Here is a 13,979-nt window from a genome sequence, read left to right on the forward strand (position 1 = left end):
ATAATAACAATAATAAATGTATGGTAAAAATGAGTAATTACTGTTTAATACTATATTTCATACATTTATATAATTTTAAAGCTAAAAGAAGCATATAGACATCCCTTAATCTACACAGTATATATGCTCCAGCAAAGTTGTTAATGAAGTAAATTTCTGAGCTGAATAAAATTATAAATTTGGGCATCTTCTTTTTTTCTGGACAAAATGAGCTAAATTTAGTCTGAAAATAAATGGGTTAAGATAGTGGTTAAATCTGTGGGTGTTTGATTTTGTATAGATAGAAGGGATTTCTTAATCTTTCAGAGCAACTCAATTCCACTCAACAAATGACAAGGGTCTACTAGGTGTTACGGGGAATTAAAAAAAAGAGCAAGAGGCAGATTCTTATAAAACAGTAAAGAATATAAAACAAAGCTCAAACAAAACACGTAAGGAGCTTTATAAGAGGAGAGAAGGTGACAGTTAATAGAAGACATCAGAAAAAGTGTTGTGCAGCAGCTAATATTTGGATGCGCCATTGAGAACTGTTAGAACTTTTGCCCATCTGAAGGAAGAGAACACCATTTTAGGGAGTAGTTCTGAAACCTTAGGATTTGTAAGACTGATGTGGATGTTGGTTGGGGGTGCTGTATCATTCTGTATCAGTTAGCTGTTGCTACAATTGTGTTTAACAAAACACATCACAGTGTGGTGGCTTAAAACAACCACCTCTTACTATCTCTCTTGATTATGCTGGGCAGTTCTGCTGATCTCAACCAGGCTCAGCAGATCTCAGCTGAGATACCTCATATATTTTAGGGTCATCTGGTGGGTTAACTGGATGGGTAAGGGTGGTCTCAGCTGGTAAACTCAGCCTTGCTTCCTGAGATCCTCATTCCTCCCTTAGGACACCCTAGGCTTCTTCTCCAGGCAGAGGTAGGGTGAAGCTGAATGGCTTTTCAGACCTAGGCTCAAAGGTGATTTACAGCTGCTTCTTCTGCATTCTATGGGCTAAAGCAAGTTTCAAGCCAGCCATTCAAGAAATGGAAGCAGACTCCACCTTTCAATGATGAACTGCAAAGTCTCATTGTAAAGACATAAATAGAGAAAAGGGAAGAACGGGGGTCATATTTGTAATTAGTTTACCACAGTGGCTTCTTCATTTTGACTGAAATACGGAGTAGGTGGGATAAAGCTATCTGGTGATGCAGGTGATGCAGGCTGGGGTTGAGCTGACTTGTTTATTTCAAATTTAGGCAGTAGTGAGGAAACACTGAAGGATTGTGAGCAGGGAATAAACATGTTCAGAAGTCTGGCTTTAAGAATAAACATGCGATTATGGGTGAATAGAAGCAGAAAATAGGAGACAGGTTATCTCTTTCAATCATGTAGGTGGAAGTTAAATGTTCAAATCAATGTAATGGTAATCGGTGCAGAATCTAAGGGAAAAGTAAGAAACTTCCTTAATAAGGGTCTGAATGTATAAAACCACTGATAGGATAACAGGCTTGATGGGCTAGTAGCATCTCCTTTATGTTCTTTCCCTTTTATACCAATCTCAAATATTCAACACATCTCTTCTTCCAATTCAGAAATTATTGTCAATTGTCATATCTATGATAATATGGCATTTAATAGCTGGCAGGATAAACAGTGAAACAGTAGAGATGTAGAACCAAGACCCATTGCTTTGATCTACCTTTTTTTTTTTTTTTTTTAAGATTTTACTTATTTACCCATGAGAGACACACACACACAAAGAGGCAGAGACACAGACAGAGGGAGAAGCAGGCTCCATGCAGGGAGCCCCATGCGGGATTTGATACCGGGTCTCCAGGATCACATCCCGGGCTGAAGGCGGCGCTAAACCACTGAGCCCCCGGGCAGCCCTGATCTACCTTTTTAATTGAGCCAAGCTTTCTTATCACATCCAGACTGCAAGTTTTTCAAAGATTGAGGTTTTAGTTCATTTAGCAGTTTGTCCCCCCAGTGATTCCATACTTCTATAGATCTCTAATTTTAATATTTGTAAAACATTTATTTAAAATGAGACGTGCAAATACATTATTATCAATTTTATTTAAATCAAATAAAGCTGTAACTGATGTGAAGACATTGGCATAGAAACCACATGAATTTTATTGAGATAAAACTTTAAAGACAAAATCCTAATACCTAATTATCTTATCCTGAAATAATTCAGTGTAGAGATATACATATTAAACAGTCACCCACATGTAGGCAGTATACAATGCACATAATGAAGCCATAAAACATTTTATACTGCTTTATTATAAATAATTGGAAACAATATTTCATTTTTCAAACCCAGATAACAAAATAGTAAATAACATGCTGTTTTTCATGATTTCATTTTATTTTTCTAATATGAGTTGGGAAATAGTATTTTTTATCAAAAGACTGGTAACAAATATCTGTAGGGACACAAAGGAACAAAACACTCACTTCCATTCACTTAAAGGAAAACAATCAAGGTTTTTAGAGGGAGAGGTTAAACAGTGCTATGAAGGAGTCACCAAGAATAGAAAAACTCTGTAATATCAGCAAATATCACTTGTAAGGCAAAATGGGGTTGTATACAAATGCATAAAGACTTGCTGGTAAATTTCAAAAATATTTTCTTAAAAATAGAATAGCTTTATTTTCTCAAATGGAGGAACTCTATATTGTTGCATTGAAAAAACTTATTTTTCTAAGAAAGGACACCTATTTTGCTTTTCTTATAGTCACTCACATTTTGATAAAAACCCTTTCACTACTGTAACCTTGCACACTTAGAAGCAGAAAGTACTTTCTGATAAACTACCATAGTAACTTCAAATTGCCACAAAAACCTGTGCCCTCAAATTCACTTAAAATAGATTATCCTGTAGTAATATTTTCATTAAGAGAATTACAGCAGCCAGCAGTCAGAACTTTTTATGTGACTATGGTTAATTTTCCCTTTTTTGTCTTTTCCTATGTTTAATACAGCGTTTTGACAATTTTCTCCACTGAATAATTTTAGAAATCAGAAATTGCTTATGAAAACAGCCTGAGAGAGAAACATGTGAAGATATAATGTAGTTCATGAAATAGTGTACTAGATTTCTTTGAAAACTTGTGTTTATTTGCATTAATGAAGGGACAAGGTTGCATATTCCAGATTAAAGAGCTATTAGGCTTACCATGTATATAAACATGCTATGTACAATGATATTTATAATCCTTCTTTTATTTTTCATAGACTTCAAAGTGTATCTCTCATAGAAACTGGAACAGGGTGAATCTGGAAAGCATTGTTTCAGTTAATTAGCGAAAATGAAATTAGCATGAGATAACAAGAAGAAGAGCTGAAATCGTTATTTTAAAAATAATGAAGTTACACGTCAGTGTACACATGCAAGATATTGCAAAGTGAACTGTTCCAGTTTACTTGGTTTTACAGCAACTTAATACGCTCTAAAATACTGTTTTAATGTATAATATCAGAGAAAATAGTAAATGCATGTATATTGTTTTTAAGACCTTGATGGTATATTTCACATTCTTTAAACTTTACTCACGCTATAAATATATTTATAAATCAGTCAGTTCTTAAAGCAACTGAAAACTATAGCATGGAGGGATCATTTTTTATCTCGTATGTCCATAATACTTGATTATGTCCATTTTTTCCTGAAAACTATATCAAAAATTAAAGAGTAAATGGAGTACGTTGCTACCTCACACTATTATTCTTCACATACTACAGTTCATTATGGTTTACCAAAATGGAATTTACATATGAAGATGGGTTAACTGAAATTAATTAGTAAGTGTGATTTAAGAGTTAAGCTTCAGAAATCCATGGACACTTAACCAATTTAGAGGGCAATACTGATTCTTCCTAAACTTTTATTAAAATTGTGCAACAGTATAAATGGATTTTTAGTAGGTTTGCATAGAAATAACACCACTTCACTGCTGTGATACATCTTTTCCAAAGGATGATGGCAGGTCTGTTTATATTCTTCATGTAGATTCTTTTGTTGTTCATTTCCTCCTTCTCCTTCTTTTCAATTTTTACATGAAATAAACCATATTTATCATCTGGCTACCATAGTTCTAAAATAAGATCCAGTAGTAGTTTGAAGCACAGTGAATTGGACACTTTCTTCCCTTTTTAAAACATGACAGTGAGTGGCATTCTCTGTAGTCAAGCCATATGAACATGGTTAACCCCATCTAGAGACTTCTGTGAACTCAAAAGGCTCCAAATCCACAGTCAAGAACCTTGGTGACTTCACATAACTGCCACTTATGGCTGGAAGGGCGATAATATCTGCTTCACAAGTTTTCAAGCAGTTTCTCATCTGGTAGCTTCTTCAGATTTATTTGTTGCTTTTATTATTGCTTTTGATAATTATGCCTTCAAAAGTCCAAAGGTCGAATCATCATAGTTGTGGAACGTAAGGAGTAACTGGGCCCTTTGAAGTAGTGCCACTTAATCCCATTCAGTTTTCCATGGTTTTGTCCAGCAGTGTAGAACATTCCATTTAGATTGGATGGGCCACAAGCATCAAACCACCAGCCTGAAAAATTAGTTAATAATGAAAGAGAAAAGAAGGAGAAGAAATAATTAAAAGTAAATTGAACACGTGGAAATTAATGGCTCTAACCAAGGTGGAGTTTACACTTTTTATGGTCATTTGCAAATAGGAGGCATTCAATAAAAAAGCTTCTTGGTCATGGAATTTTTTTTAAAGATTTTATTTATTTATTCATGAGAGACAGAGAGAGAGAGGCAGAGACATAGACAGAGGGAGAAGCGGGCTCCCTCTGGGGAGTCCCATACAGGACTCCATCCCTGGTCTCAGGATCACACCTTGAGCTGAAGACAGACTCAACTGCTGAGCCACCCAAGTGTCCCATTGGTCATGGAAATGTTTTAAGTGACATCCAATTTAGGCAATGTAGGAACAGAGAGAGGAATGCTTTCATGGACATTCAAGCTTCAGTGTCACTCTAATGGGACTCATTTCCCATTGTAATGATAGAAAGCTTCTGGGCTTCATGATAAGATCTAATTCAGATCTAGATTTATATGCAGGATAAGTAAAATGCAGATACCCTGTGCATTCCACCTTCAGCCTGCTATTAGGAATACAACAATTATTGGTGAAGAAGTTCAGAAGCTTAGACAACTGACATCTAAATAGAGTGAAAGAAATGTTTTCCATCTATTTCATAATTTTGCTGAGAACTGGTCCACAGCTGCTTCTGAAAGTAATTGGATACTGGACAATGATTATGACACACAAATTGAATTCGAATCACTGTGCTCTCTCTATTTTATAATAATTTGGGAAGTGTTCATCAATAGTAGCCAGATAAGTTCCTATATAGCAATATTTTTTTCTTGTGATTGTTCAAGTTCTTTCAAACCTAGTAAAAATAAAAGCAACTTGATGAGTCACATGGAGACCCTATGCTTGCATTTCTCTCTGTACTTGCATTAGTACTTTATTTTTTCAACGAATTAAGTTCTTAGGCTTTTAGATAAAACACAGTACTTTTTCTCTGTCTCCTGAAGTAACACTACTGAAATCTTTAGGGAGAGATTTATGCCAGAGACATTCTGGCATATTTTTGTTTGGATATAGTTGAACTCCCTTTGATTACAGAGTTATACCTAAGGGACTAATAGCTAAAGAAAGAGAAAGCTGTACAACTGATGTTTAACTGTAACACGAGCATCATCTTGCAGAAACTAGCAAAAGTTAAACAGGGAAAAGCTAGTTCTCATTTTTCAATTTTGGAAGATGAATACAGTAAAAGCGTGTTTATAAAGTCATACTAGAGGCACAGCAAGCTGTATTAATTACCAACTCATACTGGAGAATAATAAGGTATGCCTTGATGAATTTGGAAAGACTATCCAATGCCATTTTACCAACTGTATGCAAACAACACAGATGTTAATGCATTCAAAACATGAGGGACAAGAAGGTTCTTGTTTGGCAAGGAAGGATGAACATAAAACTCCACACTTTTTTCTTAAGATTAATTCCTTTACATTTTTTTTGATAAGCATGACCAGTAAAAAATGTTACTTATGTTACAAAAAGTATTCTGATATTAAGGAATTCATTTACCCTAAAGACTCTCAAAGGACAAAATGAAAATCCAACTTGATCACTCCAGTATTTTAACTTTCTCCTACTTTTCTCTGACCTTCTTGAGGTACTCTTCCATCATGTTAATGAGCCTTTCATAGTCTTCCAAATATCCACTATGGTCTCCAAAGGAAATGCAGCTACTCTATTATTAAGAACTACTACAAATCATAGAATGATCCTCCAAGTTACATTAGGTATTCAGGGTAAAAGTGTGTGTTTTTGTTTGGTTTAGAGAAAGTCACAAGAGTTTTGGACAACTGTGGGAAGGCAGAGGTCTGCTGCCAACAGCAGCTTGGCAATAAAGGGCACAGGCTGAAGAATACATTCATTGGGAAATTTTTTATGAGTTTAGGAAAGAGACAAGAAGCAGTAGGAGCACGTAAGAGAATCCAATAAATTGATCTTGTGTGTTTTTCCTAATGAGTAAAGTAGGGTAATGTTTGTGGTTAGGGGAAAGGCATTTTGGAGACACTGAGAGAGAAGACCATACCACTGGGTCAGAGTTAACAAGAGAAATAGGAGCCTCAAGTTGAGAAAGTCTGAAGATCAAATCACATAGTCTTTTGTGAACAAGGGGTGAGCTCTCAGGAAATGAAGGTAAAGAAATAGGCAGTCTTGGTGCAAAGCGGAACAATGTTCACAGAAAACTTTAGAGTTTATTGTGTCTACTTGTCCATCATCAGATGAACAAGCAAAACATTCTCTAGGAATAGGAACCAATATTTAACCAGAAGAACCAGATCTATAAGGTTGAATGTTTAATCAAATATTACTTAGAGCCCTCATTCTGTAACTATGGTCTGCCAAACTATCGTGAGCATATGTTGGCAGCATAATGAAGCAAAGAAAAATCAAGAATCAATTCAACAAATATTAACCAACAGACAGATGTAGAGGTTGGTGTTAAATATAATAGAATTCCTGGTTTCCAGGAGTACACAGTTTTTTTTGTGTAGGAGAGAGACAATAAATTGTTTAAAAATGAGATGATGGTTGTTAAATGGAGATGAACAAAATCTATGGAAACAGAAGCAGAAGATGCTGTCCATGGGTCCACAAGGTTTACTTTTTTACCACCTGAGCTATGTCCTGAAGATCGATGTGAGCTCATTGAACAGAAGGAAATTCTGAACACAGTGTGTACTCTGAGAGAGTAGGAGAAAGTAGCTGCCAGCAGCCTGGCTTGGCTGGACTGCCACTAGGTAAGGGGTTGGAGAACATAGGGCAGCAAAATAAACAGAGGGAGAACACAGAGGTTTCTGTTTTATTTTTAGAAATTTTCTTGTGGGTAATAGATGGAGAGCCTGTAGTACACTAGACAAGAAATTACAAAAAATCACATGTGCTGACTGCACCAATTAATGACAAAGATACCAAGCAGTAATAGTTATAATAATATTTGATATGTATAAAATATTTAATATGCAGCAGGAACTATGCTACTATTTTTATAAGCATTCTCTCATGTCTTCCCCCACCAAACAACCTTAGTTGATGTGGCAGGTATTGTAATAAAGACACTGATGTTCAAGAGTAAGGAGATTTTCCAAGGTCACACAGTCACTTGTGATGTGGTTTATAATGTCTGATCAGCCATTTTCACAACATGGTTGTATGGATCAAATAAAATGACACATTGACTATTGAGACCAGTAAAACCATAAATAAGTGTTTATTGTAAGTTATCTAGGAGATGGGATAGAAGGTTTAGGGTAGGAACAAAAAGGATTCAATCTTGTGGGGCACCATAATGATTTAATATTGAAGACCAGATCATCAGTGCTAATATAGATCTCCTCATTTGCTTGCTAGGGTTTATTAGAGCAATATGACAATAATTTGGACCCAAATGAGTACAGTCATACGATGTTTGCATTGTAGAGATAATGGCATTTAAGTACCTAATATGATTTGAACAAGTGTTTTCAATGATTTATCTTGACATCATGTGGAAACCAAAGACTTTATGTCTTTGACTATCTTAAGACCAGTGGGCCAGGCACACTATTGCCTCTCATGGAACAAGCGACCATAATAAAGATGATGAACTAAGATGGCACAACACAAAATGAAAGGGCAATTATTTCTCTTGACAATTTTGGTCATAGTGTCCTTTGTAAAATACTCTGAACATCAAGGTAGCAAAAATAGTTATTTGTGTGCAAGCAAGAATTCTGTTTCCTCTGATACATGCAGTTAAACAACAAAGGAATTTCCACTTTCTAAATTTCTTTGAAAAAAATAAGCATGGCCGTTTCTCTTAAACAGAAATCCTGGAAAGGCAAGGTTTTAAAGCATATTTATAGAAAGCCAGTGAAAGTAGTCCTGGTTATTCATATGTATGCCTTGGCATTTGTAGATAATCCTATGTGCTTGTGGTAATCAGCATATATACAAGTCTAGCATGCAGTCAAGGTGTTCGCCATGAACACACAGGGAGTATGTCTGGGGCTGCAGTTCCTCTCTGATAAGATACCAAATAGCTGAGGATATTATATGTCCTCTACAATCTTGGGGAAATATTAACTCTTTACTTTGTTCTGTATGTTCCAAGGAATAACAAATGAGCCACAAGCTAAAGAAGTTAGTCTAGGAATGGCACTTTAGGCATAAAAGAACTCAGCGATGCAAGCAAAGGATGAGGAAACCAGCAGCTTCCATCTGCCGTTGGGACAACTGATAAAACGTCTCAAATGTTTTCAGATTGGCAACTGTGGAGATGTACGTTGCCAAGCATTTTTCTTCATAACCTGTAACCTCATGTATATTTTAATAAGAAATCTGAGATGCGTGTTTCTAATTCATTTACACTTAACTCATTAAAATTTAGTTTTGTACTAACTATCCCGGGCTATGCCGGCCTTTAAAAGTCATTCCAGTCTTTTATCTCTGAAGCAGAAAGCTCACACTTTATCACCAATAACTAAAACTTTGCCCAGAAAGTAGGAATTTGATTCTAAACTTTGCACTCAGGAAGTTCACATTTATTTGAAAATCAGGAAACCTAACTCTCAAATTCTTCTGATCCTAAACAAAATGTCCTTCAACACTTCCTTTCTATGGTAAAAACCACAGCAAAATGAAAAGATAGACCAGTTTTTATAGATTTCTTTCATTTTGTAATGCATGCATCCTAATCAGCAATGTGCAAAAGAACTTGCACAGAAAATCAGATTTGCCTCTTTTCTTGCTAAGAATGAGGCTGAACAAAACTGACTGGTGCCACTGTTATCAGTGGGATCATTACGAAAAATTACCTACTGAGTTCATGTGTACAAAGTTGGCCAAATCCATTGCTAGTCTTAAGGAGCAGCTGCAAGGGTCTTGGGTGCATGTGGGAGGCAAAGGACCTTTCTCAGAGGTCTGCATTCCCTCTGTCATCTCATACTATATCCCCTTCAGGCCAAGGACTTGGCTTTTTTTCCTTTTTCTTCTCTTTGTTCCAAAGATGAAAAACGTTGTTGATTCTAGCCAGTAATCTTGAATTCACTGAAAACTTTTACTGCATGCTCTTACTGTCTCTTCCCTCCCTTGCACTTCATTTCACTTTTAATGTTTAAGTGAGGAAATCCTTGTGAACGTGTGCTGCAAACAGTTAAACAGAGCTAACTGTTGTCTCTGAATGCCATTCATTTTAACAGAGGCAGTAGAGGGAGTGGATAAAGCGATGGTTTATCTAGAGGTTGTGTTCAAATCTTACCTGACACTGATTCTATGACCTTCAGCAAATTAACTTCTCTGTATCTCAGTTCTTGCCAAAGCATTATTGTGGCGCGAAGTTCAAAGGGTCTTTAGAAGTGTCATGTAAGTTATTAAATAGAAATAATTTTGGATAATGCAAAAATGCCTGTTAGTATGACTGCAATAAATTTTCACTATATTATAGTAAAAACACACAATTAAGTGTTTGATTATTTCTCAGGCATTGTCAACTATTAACTTTTGGTGGCAGCCTTGCGCTTTAGGCCTCAGTCTGGTTTATTTATTTATTTTTTCAAATTTACCTTTTGAAAGACATTTTCTGATACTCTGCTCTTTTTTCCCATAAGCAAAAACATTCTCCAGAAAATAGGAATATAATCTTAAACTTTGTACTTAGCACATTCATATTTATTTGGAAGTCAGGAACCTAATGCTCAATATTTTCCAATTCTGGAATTTAGTCTTTTGGGGTTTAGTTATTCTTAGTCCCACTCTTCATATTCATGAATTTCATGTGTGTGCCTGCAAATACATATAAATATGTATACTTCTGTATTTTCAATCCAAGTTCACAAACACATTAATACATTGATTTATTTTGTCTTTTCACAAAATTATCATTTGTGATTTTGCAATGCCCTTTCAGGGTCTGTGATAAAATATTCATTCATGCAACCAGTAATTTATTAAGCACATACTATGTGCCAGGCACTGTGCTTGGCAACATACATTTTAGAGGAATAGGCTTATGGATTAGGTACTAAGTAAGTAATTATGCCCTGATATAAGGTAGTGCAATGTATATTTTTGTGGTCAACCTTAAATTATCCATATGGATCTTTTCTCTCAACATGTTTGCCTTAACACCTAGGGAATTCGAATTATCTGACAAAGCTTAGTGTATTCTTCCTGGATTATTAAAAACTCTAAGATGATCATATTTTCTCAAAGATCTTGTCACTCAGCATCATCCACCAGTTGGAGAAGCCATTAAATTCTTTTATTTTCTGTCTTCTTCAAGATTATATAGCAAACCATATCAACCCTCTTCTGCAAGCATTTATCAACTCTCTGCTGTAGCATCTGGTAAGTTGTAGGGTGTACTAAGAAATTTATGTGTATGGCTTTATCCTGTCTTTTAGGGCTGAACTGAGAAATAGCCTTTGTTAGCTTTAGCAAAGTCTTGTCTGTCGGCTGACATAGTTTATGCGTGGGAAAAGAGATCGGAGTTTCTACCACAACAGATTCTTTCTGCAGAAGGTTAGGTCACAGTTTTACATAGCTTTTCTATTATACAGTAAATGTGGAAATTGTGTTGAAAGAAATGTAAGGTAAGGGAAGGAATGTAAAATAATACCACGTTTTGTTTTGTTTTGTTTTGTTTTGTTTTGTTAGCAACCATTAATAATTGTAGTTTCTAACAGATTTTTAAAAATACTTATTTGAAGAATGCTAATTTAAAAAAAGAAGAAGAATGCTAATTTAATACCAAAGACTATGCTTTCTTTGAATGAAACATTCACTTTGAATCTAAAAGTTGTTCACTGTCTGAATTCCGGAGTCAGAGGTTTTTTGCATATTTGTTTTTATATACAAAAAATCCGTATAAACAAAAGCATGCGTTGAATGAGATTACATTTTCATTTTCTTAATGTTAAATAGTAGATAAACTTTCATGTTTAAACGAAATTGATTCCTTTCTTTGGGCTCAGGAGGGCACACTAGGAACTGTCCTACAAGATTAAAATATTTTCTACAGTCATCTCTTAACTTTCTTCCTCCCACTACTGAAGCATACAGATTTTTCATAATATCCTTCATATTGGGAGAAACTTAAGGAGAAAACTTACAAATTTTCCTAAGGTCAATGGCATCACAGAGCAAAGACATTTCTGGCTTATAAATCTGTGCTGACAAATCACCTCTATTTAACGATTAATTAAAGGAGCAGTTGTCTAGAAGATGTATGTGGCAATTTTGACCTTGAAGTATATGCTTTGGTCCCAGAAGAAATATGTAACAAAACATGAAAATTATTCAATATTTAAATTGGATGGAGAAATCGCTGGCTTTCTGGTAAGGTAGGAACAAGTACATATACTTCTGGGAAAGGAAGTATAAAATATTGTGATATCTATTTCTATTTATACAAACGTGCTTTCTCAGCCTGCTATCCCTTCTCTACACTCTACAATGTACTATGAATTACAACCCATGCATTGAAAAGTAATATTGCACGTTTTCCCCTACTTTAGCCACAATGAGTACACAGAATAACAGAATCACTAAACCAGAAGAAAAGGTGGGATATTCTTATCTAGACCCACAACTGCAGGAACATGCATAAATAAGTTCTTTTAGATAAATTGCCTTATATTCTCTTCTTGAAGATGTCCACAACTAGAAATGCACAATCCTCCCTGGCAGCATTTGATCCCCGGAGACTCCATCTCAAGTTACTTCCCCCTCCTCCAATAACTCCATCACATGTTATACTTTGTCTCTAAAACTGGTTGTGACATGAAATCATTTGTTGTTTACTCTTTTGTTGATGGTCTCCCTCAAATAGATGCAAGTTCTATTTTCTCTCGCTCATTTCTCTAAGAATAGTTGATCTTTAATGGTTATTTATTAAAAATATGTTCCATTGATAGAAGGAAGTTAAGAAGTTAGGATATTAGGAAAGAAGAAAGAAAGATCAAAATGTTCTACCTTATGGCTGGCTGAAATACCTTCTGCTTTCAATTAAGCTCATCTCCTGTTGTTCAGTTTTTGACAGATAAGAGTGGCAACGATACCACATTCTCCAACCAAAATCCCTCCACGTATTTGCGCAAAACTATTTAGGACAGTTAGCAGGCAATCAATCTTACTTTACCTCTAATTTCTTTCAGAAGAAACAAAGGAAAAAATATATATAAATATACAAGATAAAGCAAAGCTTTAATTGATGATAACAGAAAACGATGAATTATTAGTTTCAAAGAATATAAAATCTTACATCTTAAAAAAAATCTTACTTCTTAAAAGAAACTATTTTAAATAGGCAGAAAGTTCAAATACAAATTTTAAAGAAAGAAAGGAAAAATCATTAGGTGAAGAAAATGATTCTAAGGGAAAAAATGACAGAATAAGTATTGGTGGTGGGGAGTAGCTAAGTAGAATGAATATAAGTTCCAGGCAATACTCAAGTTACCTGGACTGTCATCGACATTCATCCTTATGTTCTCCAGTTCTTAGCTATCTAAATTCCACATTTTCGCTTTGCAGAGTGAACAGATTTGCAAGGCCTGGATTCTTTCAAAGGGATATTTGATAGGGTAATGGCGTTTATTACAAAAACACATTTACTTAGACGATTCCAGCCCAAGCAATAAGTGGAAATTTTCTCTCCCCAACATATGTGTTTATTGGTGAGTAAGAAGCAAGTCCAAGAATGATTATGGATGAAAGAACATGACAAAGTTCAATCATTTGAAGCAGAAATAAAATCATAAATCTGAGCAATGAAGTTTTCTCATCAACAACCAAGGGGTGCATTCTCCTCTTCGCTTTGCTCGATATTTTCATTATTATGACAGAAATAGGAACACATTGGAATGCTCTCCTAAGGCAAGGTTTGAAAGATTTTACTGTTGGTCTTTCATGTGTTGCACTTATTTGGTAAGAAAAATTATCTGTAAAAATAGATGTGGAGAAATTGAAGCATATTTTAATATTAGAATGTGCAGGAAACTAGACAAAGTCCTTTGTTCTCTGTATAAACTTGCTGACAATTCCATTTGTGGGATCAAGGAGGCAATGAGAAGAAAAATTTTCTTTCAGGAAAAAGGTTTAAAACCTAACCTATGATTACCATTTTTTGAAAACATTCTAAATTTATAACAACTACATTAGAAGGAGAAGGACTTTCACCTATTTGATGAGGTTGAATGTCATAGCATTTTAAAGTACAAGGAGAAGGATATGATAGAAGAAGAATCATAACAGATTGGCTTTGATAATACCAGTGCTGGTTTCATGCTGAAAAGATGCTGACGTAAGTGTAGTGGTCAATGGGATGTGATTTGGGAGTGTTAATGGAGGACATGGGGCTAGGGATAAAAGTGGAAAGATTTCTTCAAAATCACCTCT

The 13,979-nt window shown here is 35.2% G+C and overlaps 1 protein-coding gene across 10 annotated transcripts in view; it reads right to left on the reverse strand.

Moving 5' to 3' along the window:
- Window positions 1-2,254: 2,254 nt before the first annotated feature.
- ANGPT1 (angiopoietin 1) overlaps window positions 2,255-13,979 on the reverse strand; it is a 356,334-nt gene continuing 344,609 nt past the window's right edge. For 3 of the 10 annotated variants that reach the window (XM_077846955.1, XM_077846956.1, XM_077846957.1), the window contains one exon: window positions 2,255-4,556. In XM_077846955.1, coding sequence (XP_077703081.1) covers window positions 4,396-4,556 — 161 coding nt within the window. In that variant the 3' untranslated portion in view covers window positions 2,255-4,395. Of the gene's footprint in view, window positions 4,557-12,912; window positions 13,523-13,979 lie in introns of those variants that run through there. The other 7 variants (XM_077846960.1, XM_077846958.1, XM_077846961.1 and 4 more) reach the window with 6 other exon arrangements.

The sequence above is a fragment of the Canis aureus genome, chromosome 14 (assembly GCF_053574225.1).
Source record: "Canis aureus isolate CA01 chromosome 14, VMU_Caureus_v.1.0, whole genome shotgun sequence".
NCBI lineage: Eukaryota > Metazoa > Chordata > Mammalia > Carnivora > Canidae > Canis > Canis aureus.